This window comes from Heterocephalus glaber, unplaced genomic scaffold, assembly GCF_053883595.1.
Source record: "Heterocephalus glaber isolate CG9 unplaced genomic scaffold, H.glaber_assembly_v1.0 deba00001067, whole genome shotgun sequence".
In the NCBI taxonomy this organism is placed as follows: domain Eukaryota; kingdom Metazoa; phylum Chordata; class Mammalia; order Rodentia; family Bathyergidae; genus Heterocephalus; species Heterocephalus glaber.
Genome location: NW_028258187.1, coordinates 231,169 through 257,820, shown reverse-complemented (window position 1 = coordinate 257,820; position 26,652 = coordinate 231,169). Strand labels below are relative to the sequence as shown.

At 48.7% G+C, this 26,652-nt stretch overlaps 2 protein-coding genes across 3 annotated transcripts; one reads left to right on the top strand and one right to left on the bottom strand.

Moving 5' to 3' along the window:
* Window positions 1–1,242: 1,242 nt before the first annotated feature.
* Window positions 1,243–9,482, bottom strand: LOC110346188 (uncharacterized). Its single transcript, XM_087209795.1, has 4 exons — window positions 9,451–9,482; window positions 7,034–7,245; window positions 4,311–6,933; window positions 1,243–3,941 (listed from the first exon to the last, which is right to left on the bottom strand). Exons 1-3 carry the CDS (start codon window positions 9,480–9,482, stop codon window positions 5,729–5,731), a joined length of 1,449 nt encoding a protein of 482 aa, XP_087065921.1. The 3' UTR covers window positions 1,243–3,941; window positions 4,311–5,728.
* Lbr (lamin B receptor) lies at window positions 6,548–26,652 on the top strand. 2 transcript variants are annotated; one of them, XM_004867456.4, is made up of 14 exons: window positions 6,548–6,654; window positions 9,848–10,026; window positions 11,342–11,557; window positions 13,926–14,057; window positions 14,345–14,537; window positions 15,276–15,472; window positions 17,133–17,187; window positions 19,276–19,467; window positions 20,048–20,151; window positions 20,935–21,060; window positions 22,698–22,866; window positions 23,979–24,059; window positions 24,152–24,274; window positions 24,596–26,652. In XM_004867456.4, exons 2-14 carry the CDS (start codon window positions 9,862–9,864, stop codon window positions 24,754–24,756), a joined length of 1,914 nt encoding a protein of 637 aa, XP_004867513.1. In that variant the 5' UTR covers window positions 6,548–6,654; window positions 9,848–9,861; the 3' UTR covers window positions 24,757–26,652. The 2 variants fall into 2 exon arrangements, with proteins under 2 accessions (XP_004867513.1, XP_021102098.1); XM_021246439.2 differs by lacking the exons at window positions 6,548–6,654; window positions 9,848–10,026; window positions 11,342–11,557; ... (2 more) ...; window positions 15,276–15,472; window positions 17,133–17,187 and adding an exon at window positions 17,216–18,239.

Below are 26,652 nucleotides of genomic sequence, written 5' to 3'. Positions count from 1 at the left end.
GATTCTGAGCTCCTTCCAAACCCCAGAGGAGATGTTTATCCAACTTACAGATGCCAAAGACTCATGGAGCTGTGAGTTGGTCAGTGTGCTGCTCCGGGCTCAGTCACAGGGCAGTGCCGCCTCCTCAGGGCCCTGGGCTGGCCCTGCCTGTGGGTGCTGGGAGCACCACTGGCTGCTGCCTCAGTTCTGCCCTCCGATGATCTGTGCTGGAAAGCCGAGTCTAAAGGACTCCCCAAAGGACTCCCCAAAGGCAAAGGCTTCCCTCTCCTCCTTAACCCACACCCTGTACTGGTGGGAATAATCACAAATGTCCCAGAAGTCCTGAAGTTTAACAAGTTTTTCAAATTTATTCCACTGCAATTCTTTAATACATGTGCTAAATGAGTTAATAAATCAGTGAGTTAGAACTGTTTATTCATCACTTATTGTCAAACTGAAGCCTCACCATAGGCTTCAATTTTCCACCCGATAGATAAGGAAATGGTCTGAAAATTGAGTGTCCTGTCCTTGGTACCAAGGCCTGGTGGGGACACCAGGATCGGAGGACACAGGTGGCCCTGACGCAGTTCTGTCCCTTGTTCTGCAAGTTCTAGGCCCTCCTCTTTGTGGGTTCCATGGGTTCCGGGAACGTGTTTTGTTATCTTCTTTCCTGTGAATTCCAGAGGGAGAGGGACGCTGTCCTGTGAATGCTGCTGTGTCTGAATCATTTCCCTCCCAACAGTGAAAGCACCAGAGCTGACCCTGCTCTTCCTGCTCTGAGGCCCCAAGGCCTGGCTGCACCGAGCTCCCACCTCTGCAAGCTCCCCTGCATGGTGAGGCCCTGTCAGAACAAGGACACAGAGGCCCTGTGCGGGAATGTTGCTGAAGCGTGCAGGGGTGGCCCGAGTGGGTTGTCATGAGCCAAGCATTCAACTGACAAGAGCTCATGTTGCCCTTCTGTGATAAAGCCTTGTTGTTAATAGTGTAAGAAAAATAACTCGAGGCAAGAAAGATATGTTGGCTCGTGTTTCACAGGATTCAGTCCCTGGTTGGCAGCTCCAGTGTTGTGGGCCCAAGATGCAAACAGAACCCATGGTGTAAAGATATGGACTCAAGTGTCCTTCCCATGCAGGATTCATGCCCTGTTCCTAAAGTACGCAGTCATTGCTAACTGGAAGATCAATCCAGGGAATACCAGAGAAGTAAAATGGAAAAAAAAAGCGGGGGGGGTGGGTTAAAAAGAAAACCTTATGCTCATAGGAATTGCATTTTGGAGCTGTTACTATAATGCTACTCATGCCAATTAATATTTAGTTGTTGAACAGCTCTCCAACCAACTCTGTACAACTTTCCAGTAAATTGTCTTAGTTACTTTGTCACTGAGACACAATACTCAGCACCCACAATGTGTAGGAGAGCTTTATTTTGGCTCATGTTTCAGTCCAAAGTCCGCTGGCTCCAAGGCAAGCCAGCGTGGCAGAGGGGCCTGATGGAGGAGAGATGGTCACAGCAAGGGCAGGGGCAAGCAGAGAGGAGCAGCCAGGGCGTGGGAGAGATACCCTTCCCAGCCCCTTCCAGTGACCCACCTCCCAACACCAGGTCAGCTACAAACCCCATGGTCCAGTCACCTCCCAAAGCCCCGCCTGTTAGCAGAAGAGGGTCTTGGGGACACCTAGCTATAAACTGTAACACAAATCTATGCTACAATTCTACTTTATCTATTTTGAAAAGATGACATTTACATACATTTTTAGCCTTTTATGTAGACATGTTGCAAGTCAGCTTTCCATTACTGTGACAAATGTTTGCGATAAATCAACTTACAAAGACAAGTAGTTTCTTCTTCTTTTTAAATTAATTTTATTGGTACATTTTAGGTGTACAGTATAATGACACTCATCATTGGAGATCTGCACCTTTACATACTCTCTCGGTTCTTATTTTCCCTTCCCCTGCCCTCCCTCCACCCCTCCACCCCTCCCTGTTTACAGACTTTGTTTCCACTGTTCCATTTTCTCATATGAATTCCATCCCCTTCTCTCCTTTGCCCTGCACCCCAACTCCCCCTTCCCCTGCAGAAGTAGTTTCTTCTGACTCACATGTTGGAGATTCAGGTGTGGTTGTCTGCCCTGCAGTTTCCTAGGCTGAGGCAGCGCACCGAAGTGGGAGTGTGTGGTCCACCAAAGCCTCTCACCTCAGGGCCGGATGTGAAAAAGAGGATGAGGAGACTGTGGTCTGAGAGCTCCCTTCAAGGATGTGTCCTTCATGACCTAATGTCCTGCTCGGCCTCACCCTCAAAGGTGCCACCACCTCCCAGCAGCGCCTGGCTGGGAACTAGCCTTGCACACAGGGTCTGCATGGTACCCGTGCTGTGAACAGCGTAACTCCGCACTCTGCTGTGTTCCACGTGGGTCTCATGCTGCCAGTCAGGAGGGTCTTGTGCAAGTGAAATGAAGAGATATAAATGAAGAGTAATTATATGAACCTGACTTTAAGTATTCATCTCAAACATTTTATGTAACCATCTCCACATGTTTTAAACAGATTGGATTGCACTGGGTGCTCATTACAAACAGCACAGAGATGGCAGCAACCCTTCCCTTGCTCCCTGAAGGGAATGGTCTGAGTCCTTGAAAGGCAGGCTTATGTACCCTGCAGAGCCCAGGAGCATCCCAGGGTCAAAGTCACAGAGGGAGGCACCCAAGGGAGAGGCAGGGCAGGCTCCGATGCCTTGAGCCGATCCAGCCTCTGGGAGCTGGGTACCCAGGCCATGGGGGAACGGCTCACCACAGCCTGCATTTTAGGAGCACATAGGACAGTTTCATAATCAAGGAATCATTTGATGATGGATACACAGAGGCATAAAAATGTCCTCCCTGTCCTGCATGTGCCTGGTGATGGGTGGGAAGCATTGCCCTGGGAGATTCTGCTGGAGATGATGCTTCCAGAAAAAACACAGGGTCCAGGCAAGGGAAAGAGAGGGCTGTCTGGAGGTCAGGAAATCTGCAAGGCTGGAGGGTGGAGAGGGTGGTCATTAGCAGAGAAGGGGCAGAAGGAGCTGAGCCCGAGTACCCCAAGGAACTGCTCAACCCCCCTGGTCCTGCTGTACAGCTAGAACTTTTCCCTTCAGGACTCCCAACATAACTAAACACAAATTTTAGGCTAATTTTCAAAGTTATTAATCAAATATTAAAAGTACAGTCATTATTTCTTGATCAGTGAAAGGACCTTGAAGTTTTCAGATTAATACATGAGGCCTGGCAGGGTAGCTCAGTGGCCAGCGCTAGCCTAACAGCCCCAGGTTCTGGTTCCGGCCAGAACTGCAAAGCAAAGACGAACTCAGGGGCAAGAAGACGGAAGAGATCCAGGCTGATGTTTAAACGTGTGCTACAGGAGGAGTCCATGGAATCAGATAAAAAACCAAACGCATAAAACCTCTGTGAACATGTGCTATTTATCTATTTGCACCGATTAAAAATGTTGACCTAACGAACTTGAGACAGAATGACGTCGTGCTGAGTCCCACCGTGAGTGGCTGCATTCACCCTCAGTCACTTCTGGGATCAGCACTTGTGCTGTCCCTGCTCTGCGGATGAGACGGGACTCTGCACCCCAGGAAAGGGCTGTGATGTCTCTTCCTTCATCACTATGCGTCTCAGCAAAGCAAGAGAATCTCCTGCCAGCAGAAGAATGTTAGTACCATTCTCATGGTGCTTCTGATTAGGGTCGTCACTCTAGCTAGCTGGTCTCCATGGGTTCCCTTTGTGTCGGGTCTCTGAATAATCCGAGAATCACCTCCCCCATTCTCTCCACCTAGTCAATCAATCAGGGAATCAACAAATCAATGAACTGAACAAATAGTCACTTACTGTGTGGCAAGCACCATGAAGAAGAGACACAGACTGGCCACCGTCAGAGTCAGAACCTGGTAATTCTGCTGTTCATCCTGCTTCTCCTTCAGCCTGGTGGGAAGGAATATGTAAGGAAGCTCAGGCTCTTGCACATTCAATTCTCTGCCAAGGCAGGGACCTCCCGAGAATCCATGGTGTCAGGAAGACCTCAGCGGGAGCACAGCTTTGTACCCACTGTATTCCGAGGGTGCGGCCTCATTCAGTTTCAACTTTCTTAACCTTTATTCAAAATTCTTTACTATTATTTCAAAATAAAAAGCAAATGAATTTCTTTTGATGTCTTAAGAATACACATGGTTCTACAGCCAGTAAAAGGTAGTTTTCCAAAACTGAAGAAAACCCTGAGGGAGCCAGTGAGGTTGACCTGGGTGCCCACTGGTTTGCAGCAGCACCCACTCCCTCCCTGAGGCCCTGGCCCACCTCTCTGATGGTCTCTTCAGCTTGGCCGCCACATCTGGAGCCTTCACCTTTGGGAACACACATACTGTATGTTAGAGCAACTTCCCAGCATTTGTTCTAGAATGAAAATCCATGAAAAGAGATCGTTAACATTGCCACCACCTTCCTTTTTGCCAGGGATTCTCAAACTCTAGTCTGAGTGGCTTTAGTAAAACTCAGGCTGGGCTGGCTCAGAGGTTCAGGCTCTGCAGGTCTGGGGTGCACTGAGCAGGTCCCCACATGTTTCATGCCTGCCCTGGGAAGTCTGGTGCTAGATGGTGTGGGGTGTGGAGAACAGGCTGTCTTGGTGAGTTTGGGGAAGTGCTTAACCTCCTATTTTCTCAGCTGCACAGCACCTGCCCCACACCACTGTCACCAGGCCAAATCAGTCAACACAGGAAGTGCTTTGAGCCGCAGCTGACAGAGGCAAGAAGTCAGTAAATGAAGGGCTTGCAACATCCTTGTACCAGGTCCTGACTCACTTCTTTCTGCCACCGAGACAATGAAGCGCACATATTTTACCTCCTTTAAATTCCTTTACCAAAGCTGCACACAGTGGTACATTTGGCTCCATCCATTCCAGTACAGTTCCCCTTTTGTTAATAAAAGTTTAAAATTGAAAGTTAAAAATTAAGAAAACAGGAAGTGCTGCAAATGTCCACGTATGCTAATGTTGAAATGGACATCATCAGTGTATCCTGTCGGGCAGACTCTACGCCCGTGTGGACAGAAACCATTCTTACTGACATGAATAGAAGTGTCAGATGGCTCTTAGGTACCTTTACATTATAAATGAAGCTTTCTCGTTTCCAGCATACTGAAGTACCAAGTGAATCCAACTGGAGCTCCTGCTGCATGAAGTTGAACCTAGGTGTTTCCTGAAAGAGCTCTTTCAGAGAGCTAGGATCCTCCGGGGAGCAGAGACAATGCCTGCTTCACGGGAATGCATCCAACGCGGCATGTTTCATCCACAGAGGGGAGGCACTGCCACCAGAAGCACAGTCCCAAGACATGGGACGACTTTTAACTCTGCGCGGCTTTTACTTCCATTCAGGAAACCCACAGCTTGTTGACTGTGATTGACAAGCATCTTTCTGAAAACATAACCTGAACATCTTCTACTTCCAAATCTCACGATTTTTAGCAGTCTTTAAAAAAGAGAAAAACAACAGTAGTTTGAGAAAGTAGCCTAGGTATTTACATGATTTTTCACAATTTGCTTCAGTCTCTAACTAGAAATGACAATTATTACTTGGTTTTCCGAAGTCAAAAATCAGTTTTGTTTTTAAAATGTCATTGATAATATGTAATGTATCAAGTTATCTAAGTTGACTCCAGTAACTTAGTCTTCCAACTTCATTTTGTGATGATTTAAAATACCTAATGTTTAAAATGAAGTTTTAAAAAACCAAATCGTTTACTTCGTAAGTGGAAATGATCCGATGGACCTGTGCCTGGTTCAGGGCAGAACCTGAGCGACCGAACCCTAGGGACCCTGGTTCCGAGCGGGCGGAGAGGGCAGCGCAGGCTGCTCGCCTTTCCGGTCCCTGCGGGGCCGGGCACGGGGCTCCGGTTTCTGCCTCCTGCGGCACCAAAGGCCTCAGCCGCCGAGCGCGCACAGGTTTCGGCTCAGGAGCGCAACGCGATGTCCTCGCATGGCAAACGCCAGGGCCACGACGGTCCGAGGGGACCTCCTCGGGGAGGCTGAGTCGAGGCCGCGCCGAGCGCGGGCGGCAGGGAACACACGGGTGAAACGCTGGGCAGCTTGCCACAGAGCAGCTGGCAGAGTGGGACCGTCTCACGGCGTTTAAAAGCGCTGTGGAGGAACTGACCAACCCACACTGGAAGCAGGGAACTCGAGCCGCCGCCATGACCTCGCGGCCTCTGAGGAAGGAAAGCAGCCCGCCACGGAACTGGGTCCCGTCCCCGAACCTCGTCCCTGCGAGCCCACCCCGGCCCAGTCCGGCGCAGCTCGGGCCTGGCCGTCGGGAGCTCGGAGCTCGCCGCGTTCCGGTCGGTCGCGCACGGCCTGGAGGCGCGGGTGGCCGCACGGCCGAGATAACGAGGGCGCGGCCGCAGGTGCGCAGGCGCGGTTCCTGGGCTCGCAGGCGGGCGGGAGGGGCGCAAACGCTGCGACACGCGGCCAATCGGCGGCGCCGGCCACGATTCAAATGGCCGAGGGGGCCTATGGGAGCACGGGATTCCCTCGGGGGCGTGTCCGGGGCGTGCCGTGGGCGTGCCCGGGCCTCGTCTAGCGGAGCTGCAGTCAGGTCGCTGGCGGCGCGGCCCTGTCCGGAGCGGCTCCTGTTCCCCGGGCCCGGCGCAGGTGAGCGCTGCTGTTCAGTCTGTTTCCGCTCAGTCCCCGTCCCCGTCCCCGCCGGGCCTCCGGCTTCGCGGCGCGGGCTGCGGTCGCTGCGGAAGCGGGCGGCACCGCGCACTTCCCGGCGGCAGGGCCGGCCTTTGTCCCGCCCGTGCGGGGACCCCGCGGCCGGGCTCGGGTTCGGGCCGGTGAGTGGCGGGGTGCGGACTCGGGCGGGCGCCGCCTGCTGGGCGCCGCGTGGGCTCGGCGTCTTCTCGGTGACAGCCGCGTCCTGCCTCAGTAGGCCTGGCCCGTGGGGCGTCGCTCACCGAGCCGGGTCTCGGGGCCAGCGCCGGGTGTGGGCCGCTGCCCCGCGTGTCAGCCTCCCCGTCGCTTCTCGCTTAGCCTGGAAGAGCGGGGGACCCCGACACTGCCGAGCCGGAAGGGCGGAGCGAGGGCCCCAGGAGCGGCGTCCGGGACCAGCCCGCAGGGAGGCTTCGAGCCCCGCTGCCGGGACTGCGCCACACTGAGGGTGCAGAGCTGTCAGACCTGCGGCTCCGCACTGTGCGGATTGGTTTGAGACAGCGTCCCCAGCCAGCGGGCTCGTTTTCCGAGCACCTATGAGAGATCACTGCCCAGGCTCAAGTCGAAGACATCACCCAGGGCAGACGCACGCTGTGCCCCTGTGCCTCACCCCTGTCCCCCTGTGCCTCACCCCTGTCCCCAGGAAATCTGTAAAAACTTGGGCTTAGAGACTCAACAAATGTCTTCATTTGGTTATCTCAGAATTTAATTGGTATAGAAGAATGCTTTTGGTCTTGGCTTGTGTCAGAACTGCACAGACAGCAATGTGATGTGCAGTAGGTGCGTGGAAAAATGCCAACGAGTGAAATTTTTGGAAGATCCAGTAAGGATCTGTGCAAGAGCCCTGTAAAAATGCAGACAGCCCCAAGGTCCTGAGAGCCCGTGTTTCAAAAGCTTATGAAGTGTTTGAAACTTAAGTGGCCTTGCTATGAAAGACGTGCTTCCTTGTGCTTCCTTCCAAGGCGGGTGAGCTGTGAGGACACTGGTCAGAATCTGGCCCGAAGGGTGCAGGGAAGAGGAAAGCAGGCACCAGAGGAGGAAAGAGGCACATTTCATTTCCTTCCTCTTTGTGCTTAGGGCCGGGAGTTAGTTATGTGTTGAAATAGCCACTCCTCGCTGCTGTCACCTTCCGGTTTGTGCCCCTCCTTGTCCGGAGGTGTCCAGTGCCCTGCCCAGGTCCCCTCAGGTGACTGCAGCCAGGCCCAGCTTCATTCCTGAGGCTCAGAGCTGTTCATTACCCTGTGATGCTATCTCAGTTGTACTCTTTGATGTGCACACCCACTGACATTCTCTAATCCCCAGATAAAATAAGCTCTTGTATTTTCTTTCATCTATCAACTTAGGGACCCTGTATCTAAACAACAAGCTTGTGTTATCTCAGGTGATTGACAGTGAAGATGTGTAAGTAGGAAAGGCTTTTTTCTTGCGAGGGGTGGATAACCCATTTTTCTCCTAGTTCCTCAGTCTAAAGTCAGCCTTAAGTGTTGTGGTCATTGTGTGGTCAGCTCTTGACAGAAGTGGTGATAAATGGATATCTGTGTACTCCCATGATTCACTGAGAATTGCTTAGTCGATGACACAGGACTTGGGAGAGAAGTCCTCTTTTCTAGTGTCTGCATCTTGCCGCTTCATTTGGTGTCAGAGGGATTGGTCTGAGATATCAGCTTTGGTGTGGAAGTGTGAGCCTGCTGGTTAGTGGTGGAGAGGCTGCTTCCTGGGAGCCTGCAGCACTGGCAGTCAGCTCATACTTCAGAAGGTTGGCAGACAGGGCTCGTGTGTGAATTTTTGAAGGTTGTCTGTGGCTTCTTATGATGTATGCAAGGTAGGTTCAAAGTATACAGTGAATATTTACATTTTAAAATATTTATTGCAGTAAAAGATAATTGAATTCCTTTCAAAGTACTCCCAGATTTATCCCCTCATTCTTGCTACTTTCGGAAGCAATTCTGGAAATCCTCTTTCCTGAGTGTCTTTGTGAGGTATGATCAAAACTACAGTGAATGCTGCTGCTGAATGTCATCAAACAGGCAGGCTCAGAAAAATATGACAGTGTGTCCTCATCCACCTTGTTCACTGCAACTTCTGGCTCTTCCTCAAAGTCAAAATGACCATGAAAGGTAAATGTTCTGAATCAGTTCAGGACATCCAGGCAGCCAGGACAGTGAAACCAGACAGGAAAGAAGACTTCTAGAACTGCTTCTAGAAAAAGCAGTGGTAAGGACAAAAATGTGTTCGAAGCGAAGTGAGAGCATATTGAGAAGGATCAGTGGCAGTGTCTTTTACTGTTAATACTTTTTAGAAAATCTGATGGTCACCCTGTTTTACGATCATGCCACCTACAGGCTTGTGGACCGTATTTTGATGCAGGGAAGAGAATGTTGTGATGAGGCTGATGTCTGTGGCAGTTTTGAAGGGGTGACTTTGATGAACGCCAGATGTGTGCTGGCCCGACTGGATGGTTGACAGTTACTTGGTGTGCGAGCATTTGGACTAAAACCAAGAGTTGAAGCTTTGTGAAGTAAAGCCAGATTTGCTATTCATTATAGACATGAAATTATTTTCCTTCCTTTTGGTAGGTTACAGTAATGTTAACTGCATATTTTTGATTTTCCCAATCTGTTTTATAGTTATTGTTTTCAGTAAGGTAATTTGTTAAAATATGGTTAATTGCATTTTAAAGCTTTTCAAAGACAACGTGCAGATTTATGAATCAGAAAATGTGCCCTTTATGAGATTTACCCTGAGTTTTGGTCATGGTAGGTGGGTGGCATTTTGCTGGCACAAACTACTGGGTGCCTGTTATGTGTGATCATATTTCATCCTTCATGTCACTTCCATGTGCCTCCATGACTTTATCATTCCCTGTAAAATGATTCCAAATGAGATACAGGGAAGCTTGGATAAATGCCCCACCATTTCCTAAATCTGTTTTTGTACCCTTGGGCAAAAGTTAGCTTTAAGCTTCAGTTTTCTCATCTTGAAATGAGAAGTTGTATACCTGTCCTCTGGAAGCCTTCTTGGTCCTAACATCCTGCCCGTCTAATAATTCTACAGAGTTGTATTTTAGCAACCAATCTATGAAAAAGACAAACGTAACTGTAAATATTGACTAGTTTGTTTCTTTAATATTGTTCAGACTAATTTTAGAAAATGCCAAGTAGGAAATTTGCCGATGGTGAAGTGGTAAGAGGTCGATGGCCTGGGAGTTCCCTCTATTATGAAGTGGAAATTCTGAGCTTTGATGGCAAATCCCAGCTCTACGCCGTAAAGTACAAAGATGGAACTGAACTGGAGTTAAAAGAGAGCGATATCAAGGTAAGACCCGGTTGGCCTCCCCCACCGTGTGGCGGCGGGGTGACATGGCCTGGGCTCCTCTCATGCAGACCTGCCTGCTGGCCCTCTCTGCGTTTAGTCTGCTGCTCTTGGAGTTTGCCCTGCTGCTGTTGGGCACAGAGGGGAGGGAAGGACCCTGGGCTTTAGGGGCTGACAGAGGTGTGACATCTGAGTGCTGAGGATGAAGGGAAATGCTCAGGTGAGGGCAGCACCCTGAAGGCTGGGGATGACAGGGACATGGCAGGTGTCAGAGGGCGTGGCAGCTGGGCCATGGAGTGGGAAGCAGGAGCCAGGCTCGGGGTTCAGTGCTCTGCTGCTCCATGCCTGAGCCAGGCTTCCTCAGGAGGGCGGCATCTGTTATGTCGGAACCTGTCCTTCACCTGTAATCTGTGCAGGGAGGCCTGGATTTTCAAATACGGTGCAGGAATTCTCGTATCAGGTGCTGCAACCTACTCCCTGCCACTCAGGAATCTGAGACTGTGGGCCATGAATTGGGGGCCAGCCAGCGCAACACAGTGAGACCCCATCTCAAAAAACTGAGTAAATACATAAATATACCATAAAATTAATTATGAAGGAAAAGATCTACAGAGTAAAAGCCGCACGCGCTCATTAGATTTCAAAGCATGAAATTCCTCTGTGAAAGCGCAGTGCGGGCGCCTGTGCACCTGTCGTCAGTTCTGTGCCTGCTGTGGATCAGTCGCATTGGGCTCGTGTCCTGGGGACCACGTCTCACCGCAGGCCCGGTAGCTTGGGGCTGTTCCAGGCCTGAGGGAAGAAATGGATAGGGCCTGTCTTGTGTAGTCTTTGCTTATGGATGCTGGAATGGGAATTTCGGACAGTTCTTGTACCAGGAAGTACTGTTTTGATTTTGTCTGCAGGCGGTTATGAGATGTGAAAACCACCCTCAGCTCTCGGGTGAGGATGAGACCCAGAAGCCCATGGGTGTATTTGGCCGGAGGGGCCCGCGCCCCAGTCCTCACGGGGCCACACCCCCCACCTGGGGTTCCGGGGAGCTGTGGGCGTGGCCCTCCTCGGCGGTGTGCTGAGCTCCTTCCTCTGGGCCTCCTGTTCCGTCAGGTTGGGGTGGCCTGTGCTGGGAACCCGGGAGGCACCGTCAGGGAGGTGTGAGGGGCGCAGGGCTGCGCCGTTGGTCGCCGTCACTGCAGTGTCCCCAGCCTGGCCCACCACGGGTCAGAGTTGAGGCTGGCGGCCGAGGCCATCGCTGTGCTCTCCGCGTGAGCGGCTCTGCACGCCTCGGTTTGTGATGAGCTCTTTGCTACGGTCCTCCCTCCAGCCTCTAACGTCCTTCAAGCAAAGGAAGAGCAGCTCAGCTTCCAGTTCTCCCTCCAGACGCCGAGGGAGCCGTGGAAGCCGCAGGTCTCGGTCACGCTCCCGGTCCCCCGGCCGGCCGCTCAGAGGTTCCCGGAGATCCACCTCCGCCTCCTGCCAGGCCGATGTGAAGGAGATGAGGAGGGAGATTCTGGAAGTTAAATTGACTCCGCTCGTATTGGTAACTTGTCTTTATCCTGGTACAGTATGCGTTTCATCTGTTCATAACTGTTGTCCCCTGCAGGTAGATGTTTATTGGAGTTGCTTACAGTTAATAATAATAATAAAATGTCAGACATCAAATCTGAGGTCATAAGTTTGGAAGATAACATAAAGAATAAGTGTTTGTTGTGGAAAGCATAATTCTTTTAAATGGAAAAAAATGAATGTTGTTAATTTTGTTTTACTTTTTTTTGGTACTGTGGATCGAGCTCGGGTCCTTGCGCTTGCGCAGCAGGCGGCGAAACCACTGAGCTAAATCTCCAGCTGTTGTTAAGTTATAAGAAGCGCTATTTATCCCAGCACTCTGGCAGGCTGAGACAGGAAGATTTTAAGTTCGGGCCTAGACTTGGGCAACTTACCGACTGAGCAAGACCCTTGTTTCTAAAAAGGGTTGGGAATGTAGCTCAGTGCGAACCCCAGGCCTGGGGTTCAATCCCTAGTGCCCCTCCCCATCCCACAATGCTATTTAATAGTCGTGTTTAAATTTGAAATAGACAGAGCTTGTCGGTTAAACTGAGTCTTCACATTGTACAAAAGTTCACCGTGAAATGAGACATAACTATGTTGCAGAAGCATTCTTGCCCTCCCAGCACCGTCGTACTGATCTCTGCCCTGTTTAAGGTGATCATTCAGTGGGGTGACCTTCAGAGTGCCTGTGGAGCTGTAGACCTTATGCAGCGGGTAGATTAGTTGATAGACCAAACAAGAAAATACTTTAACAAGAATTAGAGTAAAAGTTATCTTGTATTCCTTTCATGTAATTTTACCTCTTTTTTGGATAAAATACACACAGACTTTTAAAAACCTTGAAAAACTGGACTATGTGCATACTGTTTTACAGTTAAATTTGTAAAATTTAAAAAGTTTGGAATAACCTTTCCTGGCATACTTTTCCATACCGTTCTGATATATGACATGATATGGCTCTGCCACACCCCTCAGACGGGAGTAAGTGTTGAAGTCAGCTCCCCTATTGATAGGCATCTAGTGTTTCCCCTTGAGTCTTTACCACTGTAAACAAGTACAGACATTGGCTTATGCCCTTAGGGTAAATTCTTTAAAGTAGAGCTGCAGGACAGCTGTGCAGCATGGACTTGCAGCTTCCATGTATGTTGCCATGCTGATTCCAGAACGTGCACCAGGACTGATGGTGTGTAAGTGCTGCTTCTCATCTGAGTATTATAATCTTTTCCCAAAGTGCTTGTCAGAGATTTTAGGTCTCTCTGTTCTGATATGCATTTTGCTCAGTGCCAGGGAGTTGAGTGTTCTGGCTCCTGGGCTCCACAGGCAGCTGGGTGTGCAGGGTTAGGAACATGCTGCACGCTGCCTCTGCGACACTTTGGCTTGTGATGCTGAGGGACTCACACTTCCGCAGTGCCAGCTCCTTGGTTGCCTGGAGACACACAGCCCCAGCCCAGCTCTGGCCTCTCCATACCCCGTATTGCCTATTGGCGGTTGTCACAGGTCCGCAGTGCCCCAGTGGGGAACGGACCTGGATTCTGAGTAGTGCTGTCCTTTGCCACTTGGTGACTTATAAAGGAGCAAAGTGACAGATGGCAGTCATACATGTCTAAGAAGCCTTCTGTGAGCCAAATTTCTTCCCTTGTTCAGTCAGGTAAGAAGTTAAAAGAGTGAGTTGAGAAAAGGGACACGTGGGAAGGGGAAATTCAGGGTCAAATAAATAGCAAGAGGCGCAAAACTGAAAAAGTAAACTGTACCTCACTAGTAATAGTCTATAATGATTGCTGTTTCTTAATTTTCCATCTTAGGATGTTTTGGTGCAGTAGATGTCTTTTCCTCATTTTTAAAAACCAAGTAATGAACTAGTTTACCAGTTTTTACTTTTATCTGCCTCTCATACTAAATATTAGAATATCTGATTGAAATTATGACATCTGGTCTAATTCACTTTTTTTTTTTCCTTTTATACTGGGGATTGAACTTGGGACCTTGTGCTTGCGAGGCAGGCACTGGAACCACTAAGCTAAATCCCTGGCCCTAGGTCTAATTATATTTGAAAGAAGACAGATGTTCTGAGGAAATCGATACTATAAGATCCAATCTTTGAAGATTGGGAAATTCTAGTCAGTTTTGTTCCTTTTCCTTTTTTTCTTTGGAGATGCTGGGAATTGAACCCAGACTTCACACTTGGTAGGCAAGTGCTCTCTCTACATTGAGCTACGTCCTAGAGCCTCCCTTTTCATTTTTATAAGAACTAAAATTCTTTAGAATTAAGGCTATGAAAACATTTGGCCTATTTTGTTGGTGGATTTTCAGTAGTAACTTATCACTGTTGTTTTGATTAAAATGTCTTATATTCCACTTAGAAGCCATTTGGGAACAGCATCAGCACGTACAATGGAGGACCAGAGCCCAAGCAGAATGAGGGGAAGGACTCGCCTCACAGAACCATGCAGTCACATGGTGAAGGGAAGGACAAGCCTCACAGAAGACCTCAGGTGCATGGCAGGGAAAGGACGTACTTCACAGCCCCGAGATTCACAAGTTAGGCTCCTTTTGGGCAACTCTTCTTTGTTAATGCTATTTTCCTCCTTTGAAGCACATTGGAAATCATCATAGCTTATAATTTGATCTAAGACTGAATGTAAAAAAAAACAAAACACTGAATGTAATTTGGCAAATTCAATCCTGTTAGTGTCAGCTATGTTGAGATCTGAATTCCTTAATGGAGTTGCCTTTTGGAATTGTTGATGTAAGTATTTAATACTCTCTATGTTTTAATTAGGAAAGAGTCACCATGCCCCACAAAAGCAGTAATGTGTCTACTCAGTATAGCCTTCGACCAAGAAGAGAAGAGATCAAATTCAACGAAGTCAATTCTAAGGGAGAAAAGCCTCTTGCTGAAGAACCTGATTTGCTGAGAACATTTCATGTGGCCACCCCTCCCAGGAAGGAGATGGAGTTTGGGGGTGTCCCTGGTAGGTGCCCTGCACAGGCGTGGGTGGGCAGAGCCTTCAGAGGCTGAGCCAGCGCCCTTCCGCTGTGTTTCAGTATATTTCCAGCAGGCTGTCTTAGGCCTGGCATGGAGAAGTTCAAAGAAGTGGTAAAGGAATCTGACCTGATAGATAGCAGTGTGTGGAAGGCCAGACCTGGGCGGGACACAGGGTGTGGCGTCAGCCCTCCACTGACAGTGGATTGTGAGGGCCTAGGTTCAGCCTCAGGGCTGTCAGCAGGTGGGGCGGACTGGTGAGCTAGGAAAGGAAGTGTTTGGTGAATGGTCCCCAGGCCGGAGTGGTTTCTCTGCTGTGTTCTGTGAGTGGTGACGCCTGGCTGGCGGGTCCGTACAGGTGTGGCCACCATCACCCAAAGGCTGCACCACGACCAGAAGGCGATTTATTTCAATTTTGGGACATTTATGGCTACAGAGTTTTTAAGATGAGACGGATCATTTCCGGATGTCTGGCCATGGGCTTGCTGGCCTCTCCTGCTCCTCTGTGGTCCTGGGGAAAACGTCTGGAGCTGGGTCTGGAGCTGGGCCACAGTTGAGGGGCGCGGAGCATCTGTGCTTCCGAGCTCCGATGCCCATAGCTGCTTCCTCGCGAGGCTGTGCAGCAGTGAGGAGTTCTGAGGGGCCCGACTACCAGCTGGGCCTGAGCCCAGGCCTTCGAGTGCCGACTGAGCCAGCCGAGGCTGAGCCCGCCACCACCCGCTTGCAGGTGCGTTGCTCATCATGCTGGGCCTGCCCGCCGTCGCCCTCCTGCTGCTGTCCCTGTGCCGGGAGGATGACCCGAGCCTCCTGCGTTTCCGGCCCACCTGGCCAGCACTGTGTGACCTGTGGGAGCCCCGGGCTGCAGCACTGTACCTCCTCTGGCTTTCCGTCCAAGCTCTGTTCTACCTGTTGCCAGTCGGGAAGGTAGGTTTTGCTGGTAGGACTCAGCCTTGTGAGGCTTTCCTAGCTTCTGTTCCATGGTCTCACATAAATGAATTCACAGCAGTTTTAGGGTTAGAAGCTGCTTGTCGCTCATAACTGCCAAAACCTACTTACTCCTGTGCCATGTAACACTTGCCTATTAGTGGAAATTAAAAAATCGGGTTTTGTGTGTTACTTCCTAAACCAAATAGAAAAGAGTAAGCTAGTTTGCAAATTGGCCCGACTCCAGGAGAGGTAGGAGGGTGTTGGGGAATTCTTCCTCAGCATATATTATGTCAAATGCAGCATTTTAAATCATTAATTGATAAGCCGTGGCACTCAACGGACTTTTATCTTTTTGCTTTTTTAAATACAGGTATATGATTTTTAATCCCTTTGAGAAATGAGTTGTCAAGAATGTTTTATGTGCTTTCCAGACTCATGCGACGTCTTCAAAGTTTGTTCCCATTGCTAAGTGTAGTTTTTTAATTCTTTCAGTAGAGTACTTTCCTCGGATATATTTAAAGAAACATGAGATTCCTAAGTAATAAATAATTTAAGAATCTTTTTCTTAGAGCTTTGCAGGTTTGCCAGCTGCAAACCAAGGATCAGGTAGTTTTTTTTATCATGGCAAGGGCAGCCATGGGCGGATCACAGGCTCCAGGGCCTGGATGTACCTGATGCTGGCTCTGCAGGAAGGAATCTCTGGTTGTTGCCATGGTAATACGGGAGCCAAACTCAGATTAAGGTAGGGTTGGTCTAGTTTGACGTGTACTAGAAAAAGTAGCTCGGGGGATTACAAATCAGATGTATATTCAGACTAGAGTGACCACAATATGCTAGATACATATCTGCATTCACAGACTAAAACCCAACACAGAGATGGGGGTCATTTGAAATCACCAAGTCGGGGTGGCTGATCCCATGATCGGACAGGTTTTGCTTTTCTCCTGGGTTCCCTTTCGTAGCTGATGAAGAACTCTGGACACATGATATCTGCTGCTGTTGGATGCTTTGAAAGAATGGCTGTGGTTCCGAGCAGTGACTTAGGGAAGTGAGATGGGGGGACTGTGCCCCATTCCCAGGAGCCCGTGTCCTGTAGCCCGTCCCGCATGGGCCTCGCTGTGGAGGTCAGCTCCTCCTAGAGCTGGTGAGGTCGTGGGGTGAGTGTGTCTAAGGCAGACTGAAGAGCTGTGAGGTGCACAATACCAAATGCACAGGGCACCACAGATGGGGCAGAAGCCGAGCCAGTTGGAAAGGACCTAGGGAGTGAAGGCAGTGGGTGGTGCTGAAGTTTGTGAGCAGTGGAGACCGCAGACTGCTGAGCAAGGCCCTGCCAGACGCAGAATGTTGGAATTTGGAGCACCTGTGGTCTTGGGCGGGCCCAGGACGTGATGGGGGGCAGGTGGCTTTCACGGGCGTCTCAGCACACCAGGAAGTCAGTGAGTAGATTTAGGCTCCTGAAGTGGAATTGCTTCATCAGGGCGGGGCTCTCTCGGAGCTCTGTAAGGTGTCACTGCATTTCCTTATTCCGAAAGGTCTGCTTCCTTGAGCATGGTGGGATTTAAGAGATAGCCGATGACTGTATACATGTGCGACATCTGTCATATGTATAAGGGTGATGGTAATGTGCTCTTTTAATTTAAAATTTTTTTTCTCATAGGTTGTAGAAGGATTGCCTCTTGTTGATGGAAGAAGACTCAAGTATAGATTAAATGGTGATTTTATTTTTTTCAAAGACTCACATTAAATGATTCGATAAGTTAAACTTTTGGGTAATTGTGCTCTTTAAACCCGTGGCACGTATGTCATAGTGGGCTGTTTGTTATTGAAAGCACTAAAAGGTTCAGCATCACTACATTAATCCATCAAAGCTGATTCCACCAGGGTGAGTTGTAAACAGGAGTACCTCTTAGTGGTATGAAGGGCATGCAGATGACCCCTGGAGCCAGGGGTGGGACTCAGGTCATGTGAAATAGCAGCTGTTTTACTTTACTTACCATACCTATCTTACCGTAGCTGCGTTTACCTTACTTCCTCCGCAGTGCCGAGGGTGGACTCAGCCCTGGTTTCTTTTCTCAGTAGCACCCCTTCTGCTTGCAGTGCTGTCCTCACTGGGTTTTCCTACCCTGGGAGCCCTGCATGGATGCGGATGTCCTGTCCCTTCCTGTCCCACTTGCTCAGTGCCCCGCTCACTGGCTCTGGCTGTCCCTCACATCTGTGTCACCTCTCTTCTCCGGCCCTTTCCTGGCCCGGCTTGCTGCAGTGGCCCTGGGCCCTCCTCCAGTTCGGCCGCGTGGGCCGCCCTTGGCTGCATCCTGTGGTGTCTGGTGCGTGGAGGGTACCTGCCGGAGGTGGGGTCTCGGCACAGCCAGGGCATGGCAGGCGCTGTCCCTGCTGGTCTGCATAGCTGCCTTGGTGGGAGCAGGGGGGAGACCGGCTCTGAGGGCCAGTCTCCGCTCGATGTGCTTTGCTTTTGCCTGTGGTGGAGAAGCCGTCAGCGGAAGCCACCAAGCTGGGAACTGCCTGTGTCTGTCTGAACACTTGGCCCTTGAATCCTCTCGTTCTTACTGTCCTAGCTCTGGGTGCCCAGTTTTGTGCCTGGCCTGCCCCTGCTCCCACCTGCAACCAGGCTGGTGGGTCATGGGAGGGCCAGTGTGCCTCAGCTGCCATGTGCCTTTCATCTGCCAAGCTGGAGCCGAGCTAGGAGACACCCGGCTCCCATGTGTGTTTGCTGTCACCGAGTTGAATTCCTCTGCAGAGGGAACAGGTATAGATGCCCTCCCCACAGGCTGCGTGCCCCTGGCAGAGGGGTGGAGTCGGGGGAGCAGTCTAGGCCACCTAGGTCACCTCCTGCAGGTCTTGGTGTTCGTGTCGTCTCTTCTGTCCTTTGGAGGCTGGTACCTTTAGAGGCTTGGAACTGTGGGAGGCAGTGCTGGCTTGGTTGCTGACTCCTGTATAAAACTTACCAAGTTATTCTGGTTCCAATATTTGGGTATTCTTTTAATGAGAAGTTTTACCACGATGGCAATTTTTAAGAAATTTTGAATGATTAATTTTAGCCCATGTGCCATTCTTCTTACTATTTACAGATTTTGTGAGTGGTCAGTGAAATATTTTCAAAAGTTCAAACATTAAAAATTATTCTTTGGAGTAAACTTGATATATGGACAGCATGGCTTTGAACAGTAAAGAGAGTGACCCTGTTTCTTCACCAACACTCTGATGTTAGGGTTCTTACACAGTAATGGCACTTGGGTCCCAAGAGCATCACAGTTTCTGTAGCTGGGGGGCACAGGCCCCCGAAACTGCTGAGCCGGGTGGGGACGGCGGGCTGAACACGGCTCCCTGCTTTGCTCTGGGGTGGGGTGAGCTCTCGTCCCACACGGTAGTCATGCTGATGGGGAGTTCGGTATAATACTTCTAACCTCACGAGGGGCAAGGGCGAGACCCTGCCTTGTGTGCCTGCCAGCCCTGCTCAGATTTTACCACCCGACTTTGGGCCTGAGTGTTTGCATTCAGTGCTTTTTCAGGTTCTTCCCTGCTTTTAGTAGAGTACTTCCATTCAGCTTTCCCTTAATTAGAAGCAGATGATGACTGTTCACTATGAAAAAGAATAAATGTGTTAAAATATTTTACAAACTGTGCGGGAGTGTGGAGCCTGCATTGAGAGTGCTTATTTGCGTGTTTGCGTGTTTAGTCTGAATAATGGCACCGAGATTTGGAAGCAGCAGTGCTTTGTCTTACAGAGCTATGATTCCAAGCAAGTCCTGAGTTAATGCCAGTTATTTCCCTCTTTTCTGAAGGATTCTCTGCTTTCGTCTTGACCGCTGCAGTCCTTGGTGCGGGTCTCCTCTGGGGTCTGCAGCTTCATTACCTGTTCGACCACTTCCTCCAGTTGGCTGTTGCAGCCATGGTGTTCACGGCTGTCCTGAGTGTTTACCTCTATGCACGAGCCCAGAGCGCGCCCAGGGATGAGCTGTCGCCGGCCAGCTGCGGTGAGTGCGCTCTGGCTGCTTCCACACCTGCGGAGATGTCTGATCTCTAGCTTTATTTTGTGGGGCACGAAGAGAAATAGGAGGAAATAAAAGATGAAGAAGAAATGTAGAGAGAAGTTAAAGGAAGAAAATATTTTTGACTTTTCCTCATGTTTTGCCATTTGTTTCCCTTCCTATTTTTAGTTGCTTGATAATGGTAGACATTTCCCCGCTTGAACTTTCAGGAATTGTAAGTTGTGATAGAGACTGTTTTGTCCAGAACAGTAGACACTCTTTAAAAAAAAATAGCTGTTGCAAATTGTTTAATTCTGACTCAAGTATTTAAAACTTTAAAAAATGTTGCTTGTTTTTAAAAAATTGTACATTAAAGAAAAATCCTGTTCCTTCCAAATTGAGATTTGGCCACCTGAGCCACCGGTGTGGGGTCCTCAAGGAGGCTGTGCCCTCTGCCCTTGGAGCTGCCAGGGGCCCTGCAGTCCTCTAGAGCAGCAGGGCCGGGGGCCCGGGATGGGCAGCAGGAGCCTGTAAAGCCTGTGGTTGGTTTTGGAGCGCCGTTTGGTAAAATCTTCTCCATTTTCAGGAAACGCTATCTATGATTTCTTCATTGGCCGTGAGTTGAATCCAAGAGTTGGTTCTTTTGATCTCAAATACTTCTGTGAACTGCGCCCTGGCTTGATTGGATGGGTACGTCGTCTCTAAGAATTCCACTTCAGTAGTACACATTTGTCTTGCATTTAGAAACAAATGTACACCACTTTTAGGGATAATGATAACTTTCCATAGTTCTGTCTACTTGCCATAAAATATTTTCTAGAGGTTTAAGATGCTGTGTTATAAGTTACTGTATTAAAATTTGTTTCTGTATCAGTTTATGTATGAAAGTCCTAATGGAGGTGAGTTAATGTAAGAAAAAATACTTAGCTCCCCTAAACGAAAACCTGTTCTGACCAAGTTGCAGCTTTTGAGGTGAGCAGCACATGCAGAACAGGGTCCCCATATCCTTCACTCGATGTCCTGCAGGGTTGGCCCTGGCATCAGGAACAGGCACTCACGATGCCACGGCATCTCCCAGGGTTTCTGCTGTGTCCTCAGTTCCAGGATCCCTGCAGTGTTGGAGCATCCCCCTGCTGCTTCCTTGGAGTCTGCTGTACTCTGTGTGTCCTTGTCTTTCCTGGCCTCTCATGACCTTCACATTTTTTGAAGCGTGCTGGTTAGGATTTTATTTAAGAATTTTCCCCAGCTTGGGTTGGTCTGATATTTTCTCATGATTGGGGTGAGTTTATGTGTTTTTGTAAAGAACACCATGGAAATGACCTTGCATCCTCTGGTATGTGCCTGGGGTTTGTGGTGGGGATGTCTCCTGCCCCACACTGGTGTGGTTGACGCTGTCTGTGGTTCTCAGTGGAAAGTCAGCCTGGCCTTGAGTCGTGATCGACCTTGAGACTCTTCCGTACCCTTCCATCGCAGGTGGTGATTAACCTAGTGATGCTTTTGGCTGAAATGAAGGTGCAGAACCGGGCTACTCCATCCTTGGCAATGGTTTTGGTTAACAGCTTCCAGCTTCTGTACGTGGTGGATGCTCTCTGGAATGAGGTAAGGAATTGTAAGAGCCCAGGCCTTGTGGCTTGGGGAGTGGGTGCGTGGCCTGGCCCCTGGGAGCCTTGCTGCTCCCACATAGGGAGGATGCCATGTGGTGCCATCGGGGGGAGCAGGTGCTGGTGGCCATACATCTGTGAAGATCTGTGGCTCTGCTTAGAAACAGCATTCTAAATATATAAAATTGGCACATCTGGCCTTCTGTTTTAGTGAGAGGTGACAAATCCACACAAGTAAAATTTAACTTCTTAATTATCACTTGGAAATGCATGGATAATCGAATTGGATTGCTGTTTGTTGTTGTTGTTATTTATTTATTTATTTTTGGTACCAAGGATCAAACAGGACCTTGCGCTTGGAAGGCAGGTGCAGTTCCACTGAGCTACATCCCCAGCCCGGAATGCTGTTTTTTTGATAAGAGGCAATTAGTTCTTTAATAAAGGGGGAAGATGTTTAATGTTGATGTTTCAAAATACAAAGTGTGGCTCTGATCAGATGAATGTAAAAGCAAAAATCAAGACAGCAAGGAAGCGAGCTTTCTTTAGAAGCTTAGTTTCTGCTCGTGGCTGTTCTCATGGTTAGTTGGGTCGCTGCTGCTGCTGCTGCTGAGACTGGTGGATGTTTTGCTAGTCCTCTCCAGCTCCAGTAAACATTTCCCTTTAAAAATCATTTCTTCCCCAGCCCTATATTATAATTTTTAAAAAAATCATATTGACTGTTCAAATTATACTCACCTCCTCATTCGAAGTCAGTTTTCTTTTTTCATTTTTTTTTTTTTTGGTACAGGGGACTGAGTCTTTTTTCAGTTTTAAAACAAAGTTTGGCAGCCCTGCACTGTAATGTTGCAGAACAAGTTTCTGCTGATGCTTGGAGAGGAGCTCCAAGCATTTGAATGATTATTTGGTTGTCCTTCATCACTGCTCTCCCCTGAACCTGGTCTCCCGAGTAGACCTCTGCCTGAGCTTGTAACAATACTCAGGACGATTGCGAGCGTGTGGCCCTGGCAGCATGGTGACCTGCTATTGGGCACCAGCCAGTGCCTCTCTGAGCTCCACAGACCTCAGTTGCAAGCAGCTGCATTCTTTCCTGATCTCAGGTTCTTGCTGCACCTACCTTAGCACAGACACCAGCGCAGCATTGGGGACAATTCGGAGTCGAGCTGTGGCTCAGTAGGGAAGCACTGGGTGTTGGCAGGGTCAGCTCTGCTCTGTAGTCGAGGCCTCCTAGGAGTGTGGAGCTCGTGTTCCTGACAGCTGTGTTAAACCTTTCTTTCTTGTCACTGGTGATTTTTAAAATCGGTTAGAAATCCATCTGCCACACCAGACAGCTGTGAAGGCCAGTTAGAGACAATGTCCTGAGAGTGCCCAGGTGGGGCCGAGGGTCCAGAGCTGCCCGCAGGGGCCACCCTGTGTGTCTGCACCAGTCCTGAGAGACGAAGCTGTTGGTTTCCCAGGTTGCCGGCAGGCAGCTTTTTTTCTGCTGTGAAAATGCATACAATCTGGGCATGTGGCACCCCTGTAATCCCAGCTACTCGGAAGGCCGTTTTAGTAATCGTGACAGCTTCACACTCGCCTGAAAACGGGCCCTTCGTGTGAAGTCTCTGAACAGAGACTCTTTCTCTGTGGTCCCTGCAGGAGGCGCTGCTGACAACCATGGACATTGTCCACGACGGGTTCGGGTTCATGCTGGCCTTTGGGGATCTGGTGTGGGTTCCTTTCACCTACAGCCTGCAGGCCTTTTACCTCGTCCACCATCCCCACGAGTTGTCCTGGCCACTGGCCGCACTGATCACCGCTCTGAAGCGTGAGTGTCTGCCTCGGGCTCTGGGTGCGGGATGTGCACTGTGTGTCCTTGCGCTGGCGTCTGCCTGCCTGTCACTGCTGTTGGAATTGGCCCCGGCCAGCTGTGATGGAGGAGGGAGAATGGAGCTTCCCACCCAGGCTCTTGAGTGGTTGTCTGAATAGATAATTTTAAACAAAACATGCTTTCTAAATTTAACAAGTTTAAGTAGAGTAAACGTAAATTGTTTTAGTAAGAGTTTATTTTCTCTCCTGAGTGTCTGCTTTTTCAGGTAGCTATTGTAAGACCAGCAGGAGTGGTCCTGGCTTTGAAGGCTCACGTCCTAACTGGCAGGGAGGCACTGAGGTTGCAGCTGGGGGGGTTGGGGCAGGGGCGCATGCCCTCACTGGAGGGCCCAGGTTTTGATCTGACTTGAGTCTGGCAGGGGACGCAGGATGCCTTGTGGTGGAGGTCACTTCAGGGCATTCCACCCCGCATTTGCCCCAGGGACAATCAGCACTGAATGTTAAATACAGCCACCTTAACTGCACTAACCCGGGTCATGAGGGAAGGAGACAGGCGAGCTGTCGGTCAGATCCTAGGCTGTTCATCACTGGGTTGGATTTTTGGGCCAGCCATGCTGGTGTGCTCCGGACAGGCTGTGCTTTGATAGTGAGGCTCACAGGCTGGCAGTGCAGTTGTCAGGAGGGAGAGGTCAGGGCCTGCTGACTGACACTGTAAACACAAGCACAGCCAGGAGCTTACGGCTTGCAGTTTCACGCAGGTGTTCATGCTGAGGCCAGCAGGGGCGCCCCTGAGTGGAGGGTGGCCTGTGGCCAGGGGACACAGAACTACATTGTCGTGTCTTAGGTTTTGCTTTCTTTGTGGATGTGACTGTAGTTGTTAGTTTTACCTTCAAAGTAGATGACAGTAGGTTTCAGAAGAGTTGTCTTTTGACCTTCTTAGGTTGAGAGTTTTTGAACTGTTTTTAAGAAATCAAGAGTATTCTCTGATTTGGACATTCACTGAAAGCAGAAATTTTTCCAGCAGAAAGTTTTCCAGCAGAAATTACAAATTACTTTCAGTGTTAGATAATATCTAAATTATTAACATAGAAAAATACTTCATCGTTACAGTTTGTGGATATGTAATCTTCCGATGTGCGAATTCTCAGAAAAATGCATTCCGGAAAAATCCCTCTGATCCAAAGCTTGCGCGTGAGTACTGATTTATGTGTATATGATGCGCCTTACATGGGGATTTTATCTCTCCTTTTTAGGGGTCATTAAGAATGTATTTTTCTATACAGATTTGAAAACCATTCACACTTCCACGGGGAAGAACCTCCTGGTGTCTGGATGGTGGGGCTTTGTCCGCCACCCCAACTACCTGGGTGACCTCATCATGGCCCTGGCATGGTCCCTGCCGTGTGGTGAGTGCTGGCAGGCGGGGGCCCTGGAGGTGCTGGCCCAGGGCAGGGAGCTGCTGTTCTGCACGGCAGCGCCTTAACTGCCCAGCTCCTGAGGAAAGTTGGGACTCAGAGCCTGCTGTTGTAAACCTCTAAAAGTAAAGTTTTTGAGTTTCAAACTGTGCCCAGTGGCTGTTTTTCTCAGCAGAATATGGAGCTTTTAATTTATGACTCAGTGTACTTAGATTCTGGAAAACTTTGGTTCCTAGAGAATTGGGGAAAAGCAGGAAAAAACCCAGTGTCGTGACAGGAAAATTCTCAGTCTGTTTGTGTTCTCACCCGCAGGTTTTGAGCACGCCTTGCCATACTTCTATGTGGCCTACTTTTCGGTGCTGCTGGTGCACCGGGAGGCACGGGACGAGCAGCAGTGCCGGAGGAAGTACGGGCTGGCCTGGGAGCGGTACTGCCAGTGCGTGCCGTATCGCCTGCTGCCCGGCGTGTACTGACCGCCTGCCCGCCTGCCTGCCGTGTTCCTGCTCCTGCTCCTGCTCCTGTTCGTGTTCATGGAGCCCGGCATGTCTGTCCTGGGCGTGCTGGATGGGGGAGCCAAACAGGTCTTTAATGAAGCCGTGTTTATTTTTCAGTTGTAACAGTGTAAGGAAAGACACAAATAAGAATGTTAGACTTTGCATCGTAACAGGAAAATTTCAACCCTTATGAATCAGGAGACAATTTTTCTTATAAATGCATTGAAAAGAATACTATAAATGTTCATAGTATTTTTATTCCTTTTAAATCTTGATATATTTCCTTTTGCTGGTTGTTTTTGTTAAAACACGGTTACATTTAAAATACATTTTTGTTTCATTGCATTAAGAGACTAGAACTGTCATTCCTTTCTCTTTAAAGCACTTCCTAGCTATGCGATGTGAAAGGCAAGTGGCCTTGAACGCCGTGTGAGGAGGGTGAGGAGTGGTGCAGATGTCACACTCGCTGGCAGGTGTTAGCCTCAGCTCCTAAACCTGCACTGGAAGATGTAAATAAATAGCTCACTTTTAGGTACTATATAGTGACTGCGGATTTCTTTTGTACAGTGTTTTCAATGTGAGATAATTGTCAGAACTTAATAGCTTTTTAACAAAACAGTTTTAGTATTTAAAATTACGCTTTATATAGAAAGTAAGACATGTGAATTAGAAATTTTGAAACAATTAGAATTCACTTACTATTGTATAGAAGATGCTGTTAAAACATAGGAAAGGAGGGCTGGGGTGTAGCTCAGTGGCACCGTGCCTGCCTCGCAAGCCAGCGCAAGGTCCTGAGTTCAATCCCTGGTACCAAAAAAAACATAGCAAAGGTATTTTTCTTAACCCAAAGTTTGTGATTTTGGCTTTGCTACCTCAACTGTAGGTCGTGTTTGCTGTTATAAACTGTTGCAAATTGAAAAAAATAGAATAAATATATATTTTTGGAGGAACATTGTTATTTAAACATTTTTACATTTTAGTGTTTGAAAAATTTGCCATTTCAGGCTAATATTTTTATATTTTTTTACTTTTTCAATTCAGCAGTGTTTTTGCTACTCCTTATCTCATGCAGTCTATTCTCTATTTCACGTACCATTTATATCTGTAAAATTTTACTTCTGGTGAAAGAGTGCTATCTAAAAACTACCCAAGGGGTTTAAAATTCTTTTAGTTTAATAGATGGGCATAAGATAGCTTTAGCCTTTAAATTATAATGAAGTTGTTGTAGCCTTATTCATTACTGGTTGTCTTGTAATGGAACAGCCGCAAATTCACTAAACTTCTATATTCAAAACTAAATTGTTCCCAGTATCATAAGTATAGGGGAATGTAGTGCATATGCCATGTGTTACACAGGAATGCAGTGCACATGTCGTGTGCTACACGGGAACACAGTGCACATGTTGTGTGCTACATGGGAGAATGCACTACAGTTTAGATAGGAGCCCTTGGGTATATGCAGTGTTCATCCCACTCTGCAGTTGGAAGTGTGTACAACTTAGTCTATGAATGTGATCATGAAGTTGGTTTGCTAGTCTGGTGTTCTGGGTCCTGTAATCTTTAAACATTGTTTTGGTGAAGCTGTCAGTATCTCCCTAGTGCTTATGTATGTCATCAGGCTTTTCTTTGCTGTTTTACTGCTTCTCTCCTGGTGCTGGAAAGTGGTGTGTAGTGTTTTCTGTGCTGGACCTACCGTGAAGGCTTGGGTGGGGTGGAAGGGATTTCAGTTCTCTCCCTGGCAATGAAGAGAGCTTGGTATCAAGGGTTGCATTTTTCTATATTATCTACAGTTTGTTTTAAATTTTGCTTTTGAAACATTTGACAAGCTTTACAATGAAGTTTTAAGTTGGAAATAAAGTTGAAAATAAAAATGTT

Coding starts and splice junctions, on each gene's coding strand:
- LOC110346188 (XM_087209795.1), bottom strand. CDS start 9,482: ATGCCACCCACCTACCATGACCAAAACTCAGG. Junction 7,246..9,450: donor TACCATGACCAAAACTCAGG/GTAAATCTCATA, acceptor GATCTCTCATAG/GTGCTCGGAAAACGAGCCCG. Junction 6,934..7,033: donor GGGGTCCCCCGCTCTTCCAG/GCTAAGCGAGAA, acceptor CCCACGGGCCAG/GCCTACTGAGGCAGGACGCG.
- Lbr (XM_004867456.4), top strand. CDS start 9,862: ATGCCAAGTAGGAAATTTGCCGATGGTGAAGTGGTAAGAGGTCGATGG. Junction 15,473..17,132: donor ACCTGTTGCCAGTCGGGAAG/GTAGGTTTTGCT, acceptor TTTTTCTCATAG/GTTGTAGAAGGATTGCCTCT. Junction 21,061..22,697: donor TGGATGCTCTCTGGAATGAG/GTAAGGAATTGT, acceptor TGGTCCCTGCAG/GAGGCGCTGCTGACAACCAT.